The 18,217-nt window shown below is 38.7% G+C and overlaps 3 protein-coding genes across 4 annotated transcripts; 1 reads left to right on the top strand and 2 right to left on the bottom strand.

Annotated features, from left to right (window-relative positions):
- Window positions 1–50: 50 nt before the first annotated feature.
- LOC122661962 (protein IQ-DOMAIN 32-like) lies at window positions 51–10,535 on the top strand. Its single transcript, XM_043857487.1, has 7 exons — window positions 51–75; window positions 5,108–5,238; window positions 6,444–6,776; window positions 6,885–7,085; window positions 7,625–7,705; window positions 7,814–9,602; window positions 10,123–10,535. Exons 2-7 carry the CDS (start codon window positions 5,155–5,157, stop codon window positions 10,140–10,142), a joined length of 2,508 nt encoding a protein of 835 aa, XP_043713422.1. The 5' UTR covers window positions 51–75; window positions 5,108–5,154; the 3' UTR covers window positions 10,143–10,535.
- A 339-nt stretch (window positions 10,536–10,874) lies between these two features.
- Window positions 10,875–12,163, bottom strand: LOC122660795 (GDP-mannose 4,6 dehydratase 1-like). Its single transcript, XM_043856025.1, has one exon. The coding sequence runs from the start codon at window positions 12,130–12,132 to the stop codon at window positions 10,981–10,983; it is 1,152 nt and encodes a 383-aa protein (XP_043711960.1). The 5' UTR covers window positions 12,133–12,163; the 3' UTR covers window positions 10,875–10,980.
- Window positions 12,164–13,988: 1,825 nt separating this feature from the next.
- LOC122663389 (40S ribosomal protein S20-2-like) lies at window positions 13,989–18,016 on the bottom strand. Of its 2 annotated transcripts, none has more exons than XM_043859066.1 (4): window positions 17,903–18,016; window positions 17,133–17,266; window positions 16,932–17,045; window positions 13,989–14,255 (listed from the first exon to the last, which is right to left on the bottom strand). In XM_043859066.1, exons 2-4 carry the CDS (start codon window positions 17,242–17,244, stop codon window positions 14,113–14,115), a joined length of 369 nt encoding a protein of 122 aa, XP_043715001.1. In that variant the 5' UTR covers window positions 17,245–17,266; window positions 17,903–18,016; the 3' UTR covers window positions 13,989–14,112. The 2 variants fall into 2 exon arrangements, with proteins under 2 accessions (XP_043715001.1, XP_043715000.1); XM_043859065.1 differs by lacking the exon at window positions 17,903–18,016 and adding an exon at window positions 17,770–17,792.
- Between the last annotated feature and the right edge of the window lie 201 nt (window positions 18,017–18,217).

Below are 18,217 nucleotides of genomic sequence, written 5' to 3'. Positions count from 1 at the left end.
TAGATTTGGTGACAATTGTATTTGTATTTGTTGAAGGGAGTTTCCATCCCAGATCTCTCTCTCTCTCTCTCTCTCTTTCTCTCAAGCTTTTTATAATCTTATCTTATCTTATCATCTAATAAATAATTAAACAAGTAACATCATTTGTGAAGACAGCATATTCCTAGTGATAATCTTGATGAGCTTGCTTTGTAGTGGTGCTGACCTCGTAATGTTAAAATTAAATCAGGGTTGAAAGCTAAAAACACCATACTTAAGCCAAAAAGTCAAATCAATATTGATAACAATACCGATATATATGATCTTTATCTACTCAAGTGTGGAGCAATTTCCAATGCACCTCACTTGTGCATCCGACGGTGCACTGGTGTGACGTGAGAAATTTCCCCCACACTGGTGTCATGGGAAACCCTCTCTTTACTGATAATTACAAAATTTTCACAATGTACTTACAAAAATATTATGTTATAAAGGAGTAGGAATCCCAATGCCTTAGAAACAGAGGATATCTAATCTCAAATCTGAATTAGTCAAAGAGTGGCCCATGGTCTGCAAATTATTAGAGAGCACTAGATCTCTCTTGATGTGTGATTTAATTAATTATCTATCACATGACCTTGGCCAATTTTTTTTTTAAGGGAAAGACAGAAAAGGAAAAATAATATATTACAGCACTATAGCCCATCTAACTCTCATTTTTCTGCTAAAGTAGGTTCACCTACCAAATGACCATTCAACATATCCTATAGCCTCTTAATTCACAATGGATCAGGATTTAGAACCTAACTCAATAAAAATTTATCATTTATTACCATAATCCCTCTTGGATTTACAATTGTCTAATATTTTATTAGAATGTTAATTAGTATTAGAATTTAAAAAATTTATGTGGCAGTTTTCTATAGCTCATCCTTCTGTAATGTATAATATCAAAATATTTTCTTAAAAACTAGTTAGTTGGGGATAGTTAGTTAAGTTCCATTATTTAATCAAAATTATGGAGTTAGTTGTTATATTTGGAGTTTTATATCCTATTTTCTGGGAAATATAACAGAGATTCCATGTCATTTTCCATAAAATTATTTGAAGTAGAAGCTGCTAGTTTCTAGATTTTATATTTTCCATAAAATTGATTAATTATTTTCAGTTATATATAAGAACATGAATAGACTTCATAGTATAAAAAATTTCTTTAAAAATGAAATAAGAGGCTTTTTTTGCTAGTGTTTGTACCTCTACCATTGCCAGCTATTTTTATTGCCACCTCTCTATTTTGCCTCTTCTTTTTCTCTTATTAGGATTTTGTAGAGCCATTTTAACCACTAAATTAAGGTCAAGATATTATATTAATTCAATAATATATTTTAGGGAGAATGTTCTCTGTGTCGGGGGCACAGGCTGTGCCCAGACACATGGAGGTGGGTGCAATGACCATCCTGCCCCCTTGAGTGGTAGGCCTATGTGTCTGAGCAGAGCCTGCGCTGTGGCACAGAGAACATGAACCCTATATTTTATAGATTATTATCTTACAGTCTCTTTTAAAATGATTAGGAGTAGGAAAAGAAATGATCTATGTTTAGTAAAAAAAAAATTTTCTCTTTGGTGGGTAAGGGGGAATGTTTCAAGTAAGAAAATATAATTTTTTTGTTGCATTTCAAATGAGACTTTTCTTCACCTCTCTTGCTTCCTTCCCTCACCCTAATCTCTCTTTCAATTATTTATTTGAAGTGGCAGTTCTGTGGTCCAAATATGGGTGTTTGTCTGTAGAATAAGATAGGGAACCATCCACTGCATTGTTTTTCTTATATCAATTAATACATTTACAGTTAGGTTAGGTGATATACAAATATAGAAAAAAGAAGCCCAAGACGCTAGTGTGTAGATTTTTGCACAAACCTTTTCATATTTCACCCATATGACCTGTGGACCCCAAATTCTCTCTCTTCATTAAATGCTTCTCATACTTTATTGGTGGGAAAATGTACTCGGGTGCCGTATCGATCCTTCTCCTTGCAAATATAATGAAACTTTAATTTTTTTTTTTGGGGTAATGAATATAATGAAACTTTATTATGAGTGCTTTATTCCATCCTTGTATGAGGTCTCTCAATAGTCCGGCCTAGATAAGCTTATCAAGGCAGTCCATCTCATTATGCTACATCGTATAATAATGCGATAATAATGATCACCGAGTAGCTAGTATATACTTTGGATAAGCTAATTTTTAAATTTCATATTCTAATTCAATCAAGGAAAAAAGGTTCTCTGAGCTTTTGAGGCAAGGTGTGCTCTTTCATTAGTGCGCTCCTCTATGCCACTTGCTCTAAGAATCCTTGCCTCCAATCATAGCATGCATCCCTATTACCCCATATATGCCACGCATGTTTACGGTACTCTGATCACTACTGTGTACTTTCCCATAGTCCTAATTTTCAATTCTATATTTTGGGTACTTAGTAAATCTTGTTTGGGATGAATTTTACATGTGGATAGAGGATCCTATGGTCTATCTATCCACAAAATTTGGACATCGTTAAATCTACCATGTGGCAAATATGCAGATCATTTTGATAAGCTTATCAAGGTTGATTGCCGTTTTGATAAATTTGGCCATATTCTATGTGACAATTTTTGTTTATTCGTATAAGAAACTTATTATATAATTTCTATTATCAAATTTTCAGAGGTGTAATAGTAAGATTAGATTGTCAATGAGTTGATATTAAACCTAAGTTGAATTAGCCACGTCAGCACTCCATATGACAAAAACACTGGTTATTTACTTGAAGCTTTCGCTCTTTAGTGTTTGGAAGTCCTTATTTATGTTAATTTTTTTTTTGGTAAATTATTTATGTTAATGAAAAACTCATTTAAGCGGTTCAACCTTGGTGGTGAGCTTTGTCAAGATGACTCCTTTCATTGGGTCTTGTGGATCCATTCAATTCCAACCTCATTTTCGAGATGCTCGTGAGATTTTGAATTAGCATGAAACTCCGTGACCTAAATCGACGGTTGACATCACTTGTTTGATATGATAAGATTTTCATGGGGTAAATTCAAGTTGGATGGCCCACCACCTTAGGGTTTTTAATGCTTTAGATTCTTGACCAATGTTTGATTTGATAAGTTGTGATTTCGTTCTCCAAAAAAAAAACAAAGATTTTAAGGGCAGACCTTCGTCACTGCATAATTTCTTGGGACCACTTGCCTGAGATTCATTAGGACTCAGAAGCTCTCGAGTTGTGCATGACGCGGAGATCATGTACAAGCTCAAGGGGGATTTAATCGACCAAAAATCGAATGCCCCTCCTATCTCCCAAAAAAAAATTTTAAGGGCAAAGACTTGAAATTGGAAACGAATCATTTATCAAACGGCTCTAATATCTCAAAGCGAAATGAGTTAATAAACAGCTCTGGCTAAATTATTTGGGTTAAATATTATTATTAGTTTCAGTTTCGATTTGCAAGTCCAATAAAGAAATGTTGATGCTACTGGGCTTGAATCACCGCATCTAGGTCGAAATTATAAGTTTAAGAAATAAAAATATAATTTATAGGGTGTAAATCCATTACAACACATTAGAGAGTGTATCTAATATGTGAGGGCTAACCATTTTTTTTAATTGATGCTCTAATCAGTTTCACGTCTTAAAATCAAAATTCAACTATTCAATAAATTGTTTCAATTATTAAAACCAATGTTGAATTGTTTACTCGATTTCGGTAAACAGTTTATGTTTGAAATACACCTTCTCTTACTCTTGGATTTAAGAGGGATGAAATATTGAATTGGATCACTTGTGGGGTTGATTCGGATCCCGATTATGGGTTTTTAAACCCGGATCGATGAGACCTTGACGACCTGAGTCAGATTCCTCACCCTCACATGCTTAGCCTTTCGATATTTGCCACATGTCCAATTCAAACTAATTTGCCGGACACATCACGAGACCATTGAAATTTCTTGCAAAATCTTGTGAGTAACTTACTGACTGACATCCATGGTTTTAGTAATCAATATCGGATCGGCTGAATTAGCCGATTTGTATCAATATTGAGGCAGACCAATACCGATCTAATACCATTTTTATCATTTTTATTATTATTTTAATCCTTATTGATATCATTAGCCATGTGTCACTATGTTATTGGTTGTATCATAGATCCAGATCGGTATCAGGCTAATGGGCGGCCAGATAAGGTTTATTAATTTTAAAAGGACAAGAGTTCTTTATGGGGGAGCATGGCCCCTATGCATGTGTAGGGGCCAATGGGAGCACACACGATGACATCAATAGGACGGTCATTACCACCTTTCATGGGGACTGGAGTGCACAGGAGCCAATGGGAACACACGCGACGACATCAATAGGATGGTCATTACCACTTTCCATGGGGACGGGGCAGTCTCCCCCCCTCTCTAAATCCTCTCTATGTCTACACAGTGTACACACTGTTGGATTTTCATCCTCTCAAGTGTGGTGGAAATGTGTACTGTCCAATGCACCATACTTAAAGAATACGACTATAAAAACATGGGCAGTGGTGTCTTTCATCTTCTCGAGTGTTGGATGAACTTTTTTTTAACATTTGGGTGGACGGTTGGATTGTTAAGTATGATGCACTAGCAGTGCATTGAGAAGATAAATTTCCGAGCAATTTCCATAGTAAACTTTCTCCCTTTTTTTTTTATTTTTTTTATGAGAACTTTCTCCCATTTTAAAAATACAGTTTGTTACCTTATAAAATAAAATAAAGAGTTTCTAATTTTTTCTTTTAAAAAAAATTAAGAAATAAAAAAGGAAAAACATGTCCGAAGACTCCGAACGGAACCTGAAAACTTTATTTATTGGTATTTTTGTTTCTTCTCTTTTTCTCAACGACAGCGAACGAGATTGCAGTAATGGCTAATGCAGAGAAGAGGGACGGAAAACGAAACTGCTAAATGGCGGACTTCAACTCCATATTAAGCTGTATTTAGGAATGTGTTTAAGGTCCGCCACTCCTAAGACCTGTCAAAGCTCTCTCTCTCTCTCTGATTCCGACTTCCAACATATAGGGGTAAAAGTAAAGTTCTTTGTGAGCTTCTCTGAGCAAGGTTTCTCTGTCTCTCTCTCTCGCTCAGTGTAGTCTTGTGAGATAGAGAAGGAAAAGATGGTGAGATCCTCGAGCTCCTGTTTCAAGGTCCTTGCATGCGGCAGGGATTCTGTTGACATAGATGACTTTGACACAACGGAGGTATTTGTTTTTTCTTTTATGGATTCTGAAGCATTTTAGTTTCAGATATTTCAGTTTCTTTTGGAAATTTGAAAGCTTTGATCCGAACAAGCAAGCTTCATTTTCATCTACTTTCTGCTCTATTTATTTGGTAAATGCACTCTCTTCTCTTCAACTGCTTGTATGGATCGGTGTGACTTTGATGATTGATGAGGGATTACTGTTGCTGTTTACGCTTGATTTGTTTTGTTTATAATCATTCTTTTCCTTGCTAAGTAAGATTTTCAAATCTTTATCGAGTTTCAGACTTAGATATATTGAGCAGTAGAGTGACTTACTCGCTGTTTTGGTCGACTGCAATAGATTTCGCGAGCATTGGTTTTATCGTTTTCGTTTTCCTTCCTGATATGATCAAACCTTTTCCAAACTTGAATTCTGTGGTCGGATTGGAAGTGTACATGCTTAAATTTTTTTGATCTGGAAGTTGCTCTGAGCTACCTTCGAAGGACAAAACATTTGAACTCATTGGGCTTTACCTTCAAAACCGTCCTTGGTAGAATTGAATGTACATTATCTGGATCTCTTTTTCTTTTCACTGTGAATACCATGACACCTATAAGGAAGGTCGGTTTTGTACAAAAAGTCTTAACCGCTGAATCTTCTTGCTGACAAAGTGTTGTTCAAACAGACAGGTGCTGGCCATGGCTTTGATGTTCTGCTTTGACACTGCCATTCATTTCTCGTGTTCTCACATTTTTCAGTTTCGAGTTTTGAGAAAGAAATCATACAGATATAATAATTCTGCTGATGTTTTTCATATTCTACACTATTTTCAGTTTTATCTATAACACTATATTCTGCTTATTTCTCATTGATTATCATGTTTATTAAGTTGCAGATGTCTCTGATCTTTCGATTTATGATGGAGCTCCTTTCTTTTCTTTTCGTTTTCTGTTAACTGCTGTTGATTGATTCAACATGATCTAGATGCACACTATTAATTGGGCAGGTTACTATAGATGCTACTCTTTTATATGGATTGGTTTACTGATTATCCCACATTTCTAATAAAGGGATGGTAGAGGCCTTTTGATCCACTTAATGAATTTGGCATGTGTTGTAAATGATAGGTTTGGGGAAAGAGTTGGCCAGAGTCAATTCTTCCATCCCTAAAAACTATGGTCTTGTTTTATTATAGTTAATTGTTTATTTAATCCTCCTTCCAGAGCAAAGAATCAACAGATAAACGTGGATGGAGTTTCAGAAAGAGATCTGGCAGACATAGAGTGCTAAGCAACACGGTTATCTCAGAAACCCCATCAACTGAGAATAAGGAGAGCTCAGTATCAACTATAATCACCTCCATTCCACAACCTAACTTAACTGTTCCTGAGAAAGTATCTATAAGACCATCGGCAAATGAGAAACCTGAATTGTCAACTGCACTACACTCGAGAGAAACTGATCCATCAATTGCCACAGAGAGTGCATGTAAAATTGATCCCAACCTAGAAGAATCTGTTGCTGTTGTCATCCAGGCTGCTATCAGAGGATACTTGGTAATTTCTCTTCACTGCATTTTGTATTTCTGAAACACATTCCTAGCTACTTTTTATTCACTTCTTTGTGCATGTCTCTGTTGTCCCATCAAATTTTCCATTTTCCAGGCACAGAGAACTCTCTTGAAGCTAAAGAATGTTGTTAAGTTGCAAGCTGCTGTACGCGGGCATTTGGTCCGTAGGCAGGCGGTGGGAACTCTACGTTGTGTTCAAGCAATTGTCAAGATGCAGGCTCTTGTGCGTGCTCGCCGTGCTCGTTTGTTAGTAGGGTCGGTTAATGAGAAAACCGAACAGACTGTGAAGCCCTTGGTAATACTTTTCTTCATCAAACTTTGTTGGAAGTATGTCTCAATCATAACAAGAAAATTGTGATTTACAATCGTTTGTTAAAATTTATAATTTGGCATTGGTAAGTTAAGTTAAATGTTTCACAAGTTTCCAAAACTTTACATAGCCTTTATTGACCAGGTGCATGTCCTTAACCAATTTTCTGTGGGGCAGACTTGCCAAAGGCGTATCTTAATTATGACTAGGTCCAGCTAAGGTCTAGGTTAGGTTTCTGTTCTTGATTAATCTATTTTGTGGCTTGCTGTGTTACAATAATACGTAGATGAGTTTTGGCTGGTACAACCAATCTATTGTCCACTTCTAATAAACGTGATTGACCCAATTCTGGATCATCTTCTGGAATCGTGTAACTGTCAAAATTGTTTTACTCCCGGTATATTGAGTACATATTAATAAATCTGCTTTTCATTTCAAGAATTTCTGCTTTCACTTTTTACTTTTGTAGACAATAACCTCTATGGTTGGTGCAGTAGAAAACCTCATGCTTTTTCTGGGTTCAGGGGAAGGAAGATTTAGGAACCAAGCCAATTCAATCCAACTCTTCCACTAAGAAACTTCTTAGCAATGGTTTTACTCGTCAGGTATTGTCATTTTCTTTGTGTACTTTGACCTGCAACTTCATATTGGATTGTTTATATCTGGAAGCATTTGATCTAACTGAAATCAATAATTTCTTTTTGCATCAAAAGCTTTGGGAATCAGCACCAAAGACAAAACCGATACTCATCAAATGTGATACTTCAAAATCTAATTCAGCTTGGAATTGGTTGGAGAGATGGATGTCTGCATCACCATCAGAACTTCCACACTCGGACAAACCAGAAGGTCCAGAGAGTCAAGAACAAGGAGAGAATATCAAAGCAACTGCTGCTGAAGCAGGAGCTGCACCACCAGCTGAAGTCATCTCTGTGATAGCAGATTTAAAATCTAATAGCACAGAAACAGTGGTGGCAGTTGATAATGAAAAGAGCTTGATCACTTATGATGCAGATGACTTCGATTTTCAAACGGGGCATCCAAACTGTCCATCAAAAAGAGATGATCTTGATCAGCCTCACATAGAGGATGTAGATTTGGGCAAATCTCAAAATGCCGATAACTTGGGCTTTCAGGGTAGTCATTCAAACTGTTCATCAATAAAAGATAACCATGATCAGCCTAGGGTTGAGGATATGGGTTTAGGCAAATTGCAAGAAGCTTCTTCTAGGATAGATTTGCTTCCAAATCAAACAGAGAATCAGTCTTGTGTGACTTCTCAGACGGTGCTCAATTCTGTTTCTGAGAAGGCTGAGTTGAACAGTGAACAACCAAAATGTACTGCTGAAAGAGTAGCATCTGAACAGCTAGAGACTGAGAATAAGAAAATTGTTTTTGGATCAATGAAGGTTTCTAATCCTGCATTTATTGCAGTAAAGTCAAAATTCGAAGAGCTGAGTTCATCGGAAGCATCATGTAGGTCAATCAGTTCAATTAATCAAGACCTTGGAACAGAATCGAAGTTGGACAACCGTCCTTGTCCTGAAGATTCTGTGACAAAGACCAAGGAGTCGAGCCTAACAGAAAATTCAATTTCTCACGATTCGAAGGTTCAGGTTTGGAGCTCAGAATATGGAACCAAACTTTCTTTTTCCTCCACTCTTGACTCCCCCAATATATCTGAAGTTGGAGGTGGAGAACTTGAACATGAAGCCAAGGTTGCAGAAAAAGGGGATGATGATGTAAACAGTGCTGCTGGAAATGTGCATAAACTTGGAACTCCAGGTCTGGAGGCCAAGATTTTTTCGACCATGATCCCGACTTATATGTCCCAGGATGCCTCTGGTCTGCCAGGCAAGGCTGAAGATGTTAATGGAGAATCCAATGATCCAGTTGTAGCTATAGACTCACCTGGGTTAGAGCAGCAACCAGACAGAAGTGTGTCAGATGTACAGGTTCAAATGGACAGCATCATGGATCAGCAAGCCTCCAAGTCATCTCCAGAGGGATCTCCGAGAAGCCATATGACTGCCTCTGAATCACATGGAACCCCTTCGAGTCAGGTGTCAATCAAAGCTAAGAGGGACAAATTGGATAGGAGTGGGTCCAACCATCGGATGTCCCAGAAAACAAGCAAGAGGTCCCCTTCAAATCAGAATGACTCAGGTGTTAGTAGTACAGAGCAATTGTCCAAGGACTCCAAAAATGGGAAGCGGCACAATGCATTTGGTTCAGCAAGATCTGATCCCATTGACCAGGAGAGAAGAGACAGTAGCAGTAGCAACTCCCTCCCCAGTTACATGCAAGCAACGGAATCTGCTAGGGCCAAGGCCCAACAGGCCCACAATTCTCCGAGGTCAAGTCCAGATGTCCAAGACAAGGATATCTACATCAAGAAGCGACATTCCCTACCCAGTTCAAATGGAAAGCAGGGGTCCCCTCGTATGCAGCGATCAACATCACAACAGGGTGTGAAGGGAAATGGAACACAGTCTCCTCATGGTAACTTAGTCTAGACTTCTATATCTTGTTGTCTTGTTCTATTTTCACTTGGTTAATTTAGGTTATAGAAAATGTTACAGGGATATATGTCCATTAACTAACTTGCTTGAACTGGCATTTTCTAATATAATTGTGTTAGTTGCAGAAAATGCCACTGCATATACATCTATGTAAGACCCTTATTCGCTACACCCATTGTTTCTGAGAGATAACCATTGTTTCTTGTACTCGGGTCCACTGCACCGCTTATCTGCTGCAATGGTTCTATATTTAATGCATGAGAGGGGTATTTCTCTTTGTGAATGCTTCTCTCTCTGTGCACTTGACCAAACTGTTTAGGCATTGTGATTGTTTGTCATATAGGATCTATTCTATGTTACTTGCTATGTTGAAGACATTTCAGACTCATTATACTGTGTGACAGATATAGGGGGAATATAGTAGTATCCCTAGACGAATCATCTTTACTATTATTACTGATGATTTTTTCTTCTAACAAATTGAAATTTGCTTGTTTCAGATAGAAAATGGCAAAGATGAGAACATCTCTGAAAGGCCTCGAATACAGGGGTGTTGAAGACATTTGATCAGCCTTTTCTCATGAGCATCTACAGTAGAGACTGATGTTGAGCTTGATTACAGCTTGGTATTTTCAGTATCTTGTTCTGTTTGCACATTAGGTTGCCCGGTTTGAGCCTTTGAGGTGTGTGTGGAATGGGCAGGGGAGGGAGATGGAGGGACACAGGATTGAAGATTTAATATTTTTATGTACAGTAGTTGTGTCTTAAAATTCCTGCCCCGAAGTTTGCTTATATTTGTTGTCTTGTATCACCTTTATATATCCAGAGTTTGGCATTATATGTATGTAAGATGAATCGAGTTTCAGAGGATCTTGGAGTTATTGAAATAAGATGAAATATTCCTTTTGCTTCAGTCTCGCCTTCCATCGAGTGATATTAAATACTAGCATATGCTCTTGCCAGGGTTCACATGGTAATTTAACAATTACAGATTGTAAGAAATATTGCAGAAATGAGATCAGTAATGAGTAATCATTGTCCAACCTCATTTCATCTTCCTTGAATCCACGGCTCTACTGTGTATTAAAAATATAGGAAAGCAGAGATCCTAAGCACAGATGAACAGAACCAATTACACCACAAAGCATAGCAATTCTAGAATTTAATTAATCAGATCAAACAAGATGAGTAAAGGGGAAAAAAAATGAATTACATTATAAATTAAAAAAAAATCAGAAAAAGGGAATACTCATTTCCCTAATTACGAATTTCTGATATCATTCTAAAATAACCTCTAAAGAAGAAATGATAAAGAACAAAATGAAACACACAAGGAAATCAAATCTCATCAGATCCAATTATGGCTGTTGCTGTGCATCCATATAACCAGCATCGACAAGTACTTTCTCCCTCTTGGCCAACTCAATATCCTCATCAACCATCATCTTCACCAATTTCTCAAATCCAACCTTGGGTTTCCATCCAAGTTCCTTCCTCGCCTTACTCGAATCCCCCTTCAAGTTATCGACCTCAGCGGGCCTGAAATATCGTTTATCGATGACCACATGATCTCTCCAATTCAAGCCGACATACCCAAATGCAACCCCCAAGAATTCCTCAACGGAGTGAGACTCTTCGGTAGCGACCACATAATCATCTGGTTTGTCCTGCTGAAGTATCATCCACATGGCCTCTACGTAATCCCCAGCAAAACCCCAGTCCCTCGAAGCCTGCAGATTGCCTAGGAAAAGTTTGTTCTGAAGACCGACCTTGATCCGACCGACGGCACGGGTGATCTTGCGGGTGACAAAATTCTCTCCGCGACGAGGGGATTCGTGGTTGAAGAGGATCCCATTGCAGGCGAAGATGCCGTACGCCTCGCGGTAGTTGACGGTGTACCAATGGGCGGCGCACTTGGAGACGGCGTAGGGGGAACGCGGGTGGAAAGGGGATGATTCAGACTGTGGAGGAGGGCTAGAGCCGTACATCTCAGAGGAACCGGCCTGGTAATATCGGATGTGAGATCGGCCGGTGGCGGCGATATGGGAACGTACGGCCTCGAGGAGGCGGAGAGCACCAGTAGCGACGACGTCGGCGGTGTAGTCAGGGATCTCAAAGGAAACGGCGACGTGGGACTGGGCAGCGAGATTGTAGACCTCGTCGGGGAGTATAATATCGAGCCAGCGGCGGAGGGAGGAGGCGTCAGTGAGATCGGCGTAATGGAGTTTCATGCGTGCCTTCTGGGAGTTGTGAGGGTCGATGTAGATGTGGTTGATCCGCTGCGTGTTGAAGTTGGAAGACCTCCGGATCAGCCCGTGCACCTCGTAACCCTTTTCCAACAAGAACTCCGTAAGGTACGACCCGTCCTGTCCTGTTATTCCCGTTATCAGAGCGATCTTCCGACTCTCTGCTGTCTCCATCGGAGCCGGAGATGGAGACTGAGACTTCTCCCCGTTCGCTTCAGCGATGGTGGATCCAGATCTGGCACCCTCGCTGATCTCAGATGCCATTGTGAATTGTTTTCTACTCTCTTGCTTTCAAGGGCTTGAATCTTCGTGTTTCTCTCTCCCTATGCGCAAGCTAGCGAGCAAGATCTACTCTTGAAGATCGACGAGACCAAAGGGAATAAAAGAAACAGGATCAGAGAGGAAGACGAGGGAGGTGACAGTGGCTCGTTTTAATTGGTGGGGGCCTACTGTACCCTTCCATATATATAGTAGTGTCTGTATCTTCCCATGGTGGGAGATGGGATTACATTCCATGTCTCTCCAATGTGCATGGCACTTTGGTGCATCTGTATTTGACCATTGCGTGTGCAGGGTAGGGCCCATGCCTTGTTAGAGATTGTTTCATTACAAAGTTACAAAGTGTCAGGTACTTGACTGATACGCAAAAAACTTCAAAGAAAGTATTAAATCAAACTCTTTAACTTGTCCCATATTATGTTGGCCCAATCTAATGTCTATACGCTAGAGTGGGCCTCGTTATGCACATAACAGGACCACTATACTTATGCAGTCGACATTCTCGACGGCTCACACTGTAAGCAAATCTCACTCTGATGATAGGTAGTTCTTTTCAAGCAGTTCCACTCCACTCTAGGGTTTTTGTCCGACGACAAAAGCTCTTTCTTGATCGTTTTCACTCTACTCTAAGTATTCTTTCTCTTAAGTAGCTTTTCGAGACTCGAACCCGTGATACTTAACTGATACGCCAAAAATTTTAGAGCTGATAGAACATGTTAAATCAAATTGTTTAATCTATCCCATTACTACGTTGGCCTAATCTAACGCACATACACTAGAATGAACCCTATTAGACAAATAACACAAAAATACTAGTAATAACTATAAAAGAAGAGAAGCAATCAAATTTTACTGTATAGATGTTCATCTCAAACCTAGCATTCTGCATCTAATTCACCTTCTAAAATATTCACACTACCATTTTATATCAAATTTACCTTCAATTACACAAATCATGGCTTTAAAAATGGATCCAATTTGGTGGAACCAACTAACTTTGATCTCTGGCTAATTCTAATTCAGAAACAATTTTTGGAATCGACCATAAATCTATTATATGATTGAGACATTGAGTGATTATCTTGGTTGGACAATTGATAATGGGAAATCTTTTAATTCTTAACCCCATCAAAGGACCTTTTTTTTTTGTTGTAATAGCCCAGAATGACATAGTAACTACATATATCGACTGTGCAAGAATTGAAAACGATTCATATCTCGACTATCTCGGCTACCGTAGATATGGTCACCCAATACGCAATTTGTTGGCTTTCAATATTTACCAAGATTTCATCACAATAGTGCCCCACATAGATTCAAATTTCTGATCTACCACAACAGTATAGGGATTAGTAGGGAGCGAATGAGTACCGGAAATACAAGCAATGCATTGCTCTGAAAAATTATCTCCTCCAATTCTCTACCCGCTCCATTTCCTACAATTCTTCTAATAGTGGGGTGGACACCACCTTGGGCAGGGGACAGGGCGTTCATTTCCGTCCACTATTAGAGGAATTGTAGGAAATGGAGCGGGCAGGGAATTGGAGGGGATAACAATTCTGGCACAGATCATGTTCACAATTAGATCAAACACGAGTAATGCAAGCCATTTGACCATAGTGCCTTGCACATTAACAGACAAGCTTTAGCCATTCAACAGTGCAAACTTGGCTGTTACCGTTAGGTGTTGTTGAATTGATTGCCAACCCGACAGCACTGCCACCAGGCTCATATTCTCTTTCTTTTTCTATATCACAGTTGATGCCACACATTTATAACAAAAAACCTAAAACATACTGAACCTGAAACAGATACGGATGCAGCTTAATCAAAAAAAAATAAAAATAAAAGCCAGTTCTTGCATTGTTACCAAAAATAATGATTCGGGAGAAGTCATTTTTTAACTCTAAAATTAGTTCCTTCTTCAGCCTACAAAATTGAAAAAGTATCTAGTCATAGTATCGCTCAGGGATCTGCAATTGTGACCTCAACCTCAACACCAGGTTCTATTGTGATTGACGTGATCTGCTTCACAACCTCGGATGAACTCACAAGATCAATTACTCTCTTGTGGACACGGAGCTCAAATCGATCCCAAGTGTTTGTCCCTGTAACAAATCAGAGAAGCATTGATAAACCGCTACATATGAAAGAGAAAAAATGGGAAGGATAACATAATGAGCAATTAGTGTTTCATTCAAACCATTCCTTGAGAAAAAAGAATAGCACAAGAAGAAAACATGAACTTATAGATTAAAAAACAAAAGGTGAACCCAATGCATGAGGCTCCTGCCACTGTAGGGTCTGGGGAGGGTCATAATGTATGCAGCCTTACCCCCCACTTCGCAGAGAGGCTGTTTCCCAACTCAAACCAACGACTACTAGATCGCAATGAAGTAACCTTACCGCTGCACCGAGGTCCACCCACACAACATGAACTTATAGATAGCTACGTTTTAAATAATAGAATGCTTCATTAGTCTTCTAATCATCAACTGATCAAAGAATCGAAACAAAGATCATTCTACTTGTTCATTTTGATGTACAAGCATAAAGGCAGTTTTCAGATTTTGACCATAACACCAGTGTCTACTAAGAAGAAAGGACGACACAGCTGAAGCTCAGATCCTTACCCCAGCATGATGTATATATACATATATAAGTGAAAGGAACTACACAATGCCAGTGTCTAATTCCCTCTCTCTCTTCTCACTCCCCTCTCATTAAAGTAGGCAAACAATGAGAGATAAAAATCTTCCCAAGGGCGTGTTTCACAAGAACCAAAAGTGATGATGAGACAGACAAGGCATGACGGCAACAAAGGATTTAGCTACAAATACGTTAAAAGAAGGTCATTGCATGCTCAGATTCCTCTCTTTATCTAATCCATTAGAGGAAGTGTTACATTGACTATGCTGAGATCACAGAGGCTGAGGCAAAGCAACAATGGCACAAGGGTCATCACCTCCTCCCAACCCCCAAAGAAAAAGATTGGAAAAAAAAAAAACCAACTCGAGACTAAAGAAGTGTACAAAAAATTACTTGAGATTAAAAAAAAAAAACAAATGAAAATCTTTTCCAAGCCGGGCTTGTTATTTTGCTTTTCCATTTTTACATATTCAGCTACAAGCAACAAGGAAACTGAATCAATTTGATACATAGTGTTTTCAGGAACTCACAAACCCTAATGACTAAATTACTGATCACGTATTTTCTCCAAACACTCAAAACTGATCCATTCAATCCATAGAATTATAGAAAAACTCCCCATGTGTCAGAAAAGAGATGACTTATAGTAAGTCTACGAAAAAATTACATTAAATGGTACCGATGAAGTGAAAAAAGTGATCAGAATGTCCTCGTCTTACAAAAATAACAAGAGGGAGTACAGAGACTTCAAGAACTCAGCACTAGATACACCACTTTTGGAGAAACCAGATAAGATTGGCTATCCTTTGGCAATCAATGGAAAAGAGGTATCATATCTCTATCGCCTTCATTACTTCAATTAGAATATCCCGAGATTATCCTCAAAAACAGGAAAGTCTCCCTCTATCAAACTCCCTTCAAATGTCCCGTACACCATTAAAAAAATGAAAACCTATGGAATCCAAATATCCAGTTTCCTAGGTAAAGCAATGAAAATCTTCTCTTCCCTCCCCAACCCTCAAAATATAACCAGTACATATAATTGGATGTAACCTAAAATATAAGAAGTACAAAACGTGAAAGAAGTTTTCAGAAAATATAACTCAATTTAATATAAGACAATTTAGAAAGTAGGACATTCTCAATACTTGTAAATATCAAACAGTAATTCCACCTGCACCCAGACACGAGCGGGGAAATGACCGCCGAGCCCTCAGGAAATTCCATCTTTCCATTTAGGCTTGGTGATCATTTCACCCACCCCTGTGTCTGGGCGCAGGGGCAGCGCACCACGCGCGCCCATGTAGCGTTCTTTCTCCCTAAATTTTAATTTTATAACAGTTGTAACATATAACAGAAAGAAGTTTCAAGTTAGATATAGCCATGATAGATATTACCAGAAAAGATAGCGTGTAAAAACCAAGTTAAATACTAGAGTCATGAATGCAATTTTCATGGATGATAAACTTCTCAACTTCTGAAGCTGCAGTTATACCATGTGCTAGTTGTACTAATTCTCTTATCTACACAATTCAGGAAAAGGGTGCTGAGCAGGAAAAGACACTGAATTATACAATGCAAACTTCACAGGAAAATAGAGAACCATCCAAGATCATTCACGGGCTACATTACAGGTGTTTCAGGTAATGACACATTTTATTACCAAGGTACACAGCAAGATAAATAATGTATCCTATAAACATCAAGACTATGTTTCCAGACATTTTGCCTTATATTTCCTGGCAGTTCCAGGTCATTCCCTACAAGTTCCTCCCCTTCTGAAACCAATCTCACACATGTTTCCAGCCAAACAGCTAGGAGGATGTCTTTCTCACAGAGGAAGAAACAATCCGATTATCAGAAATTAGACTGGCGTCACAGTTGTTACTTGTTACCACCTAAACAACAAAACTCACAATAGAACATTGAACAGGAAAATTTGCAACATAAGTTGTCAAACTGCTTGCATTCTTCTTTTCTACAACAATAAATGGAAACTAAAATTACTTTGAAAATATTTAAATTCATAAACCTATACGGGTAAGGGAGTGAAGTAGAAATCCTTTAACTTTCAACACTTCCATGCAAGCCGTTTGATAAAACTGAAAAACAGATAGAAAGGCTTACGAGTTTACCTTCTCCACAAGGAGATTTTCTCGTGGTGATGAGCAAAACTTTTGTTGGCATCCGTACTGGACCCTTGACTTTCAGACTTTTGTTCTTTGCACCATTCACAAGATCAGCACAAACTGTTAATAAACCAATGAGATCCATTTATGGCTCGTCCCAAATATTTGGATAGAAATAACTCAAAATTATAAGAGAGTAGGGACGACCTTTCTCGAGATTTTTTACATTCTTGGATGAAAGAGTAATCCTAATCCTATGGAGTTCCTCATGCGGAGCTTCTAGACCAGGCTTCACAGGTTTCATCATCCCCAGCGCCATTGTATCAGAAGTGTAAAATACCCTGCACCGACAAATGAAGAACCAATAACTACAGGGCTGAAAAGTTTAGAGATGCAGGGGAAATCATGAAACGAAATACACTAACACACTCAGCTGGTTTATGGATACAAAAACCTTAACTATCCACAACTCTACAGATATGAGCTAGAATTAAAAGGCGAAAAAAGACAGATCAAACCATATCATTATTACTACATAAATTATGTGCGACATACGCGAAACTGTTTCACTAGCAGGAGACGCATCAAACAACCTCTGTAATACTACTCTGGATCTAGTTCCAATGACTCCATGAATTATCATTTCAATGACAAAGCTGCTTACAACCTTCAAACTCCATGAAACCGCATTAATCGCAACTCATAATCAGATGGAGTTTACAACAAATGCAATCTCAACCTATTATATCCCAGACAAAAGTCTTTTCCCAACTCATACACCACATAACGTATAAAACAACACAATTAAAACCCTATAATGCAAATAAATCAAAAGAATCAAAACCTGTACAAAGTATTCCACGCATGCACTACGAGGGTTAACAACTAACAGCTACCAGGAAAATTTGGCCAGTAAAACCAAGCAAAAAAAGTGAACAACAATGAAAACTGAGACAGAAATGACGTCGAGATCTTACCTTCTAGTGTTCTTCGCAGTCGGAGATTTCAGAGAGCAGTAACCCTAGAAACAAAAACGGCGCGAGTACAGAAAATCGAAACGAAGGCCGATAACCCCTAAAAAGATGGTTCAGCCAGAACTGGCAACCGAAACTGCCTTGGTTTTGAAAATTAAAATTTCATTCGGTTCGGTTCTAAACTAAAAAGTTGGATTGAGTCGAACCCAAATCACTCAATCTCAAGCCAGTTGATCGCTGTGACGAAAGTTTAGTGCGACAGGAGGCCTGATGGCCGTTCTGTTGTCGGGGGATTAGTCGGGCCAATGTGTGCGAATA

Source organism: Telopea speciosissima, chromosome 5 (genome assembly GCF_018873765.1).
Source record: "Telopea speciosissima isolate NSW1024214 ecotype Mountain lineage chromosome 5, Tspe_v1, whole genome shotgun sequence".
NCBI classification, from domain to species: Eukaryota; Viridiplantae; Streptophyta; class Magnoliopsida; order Proteales; family Proteaceae; genus Telopea; species Telopea speciosissima.
This window is presented reverse-complemented; position numbering and strand designations above follow the sequence as displayed.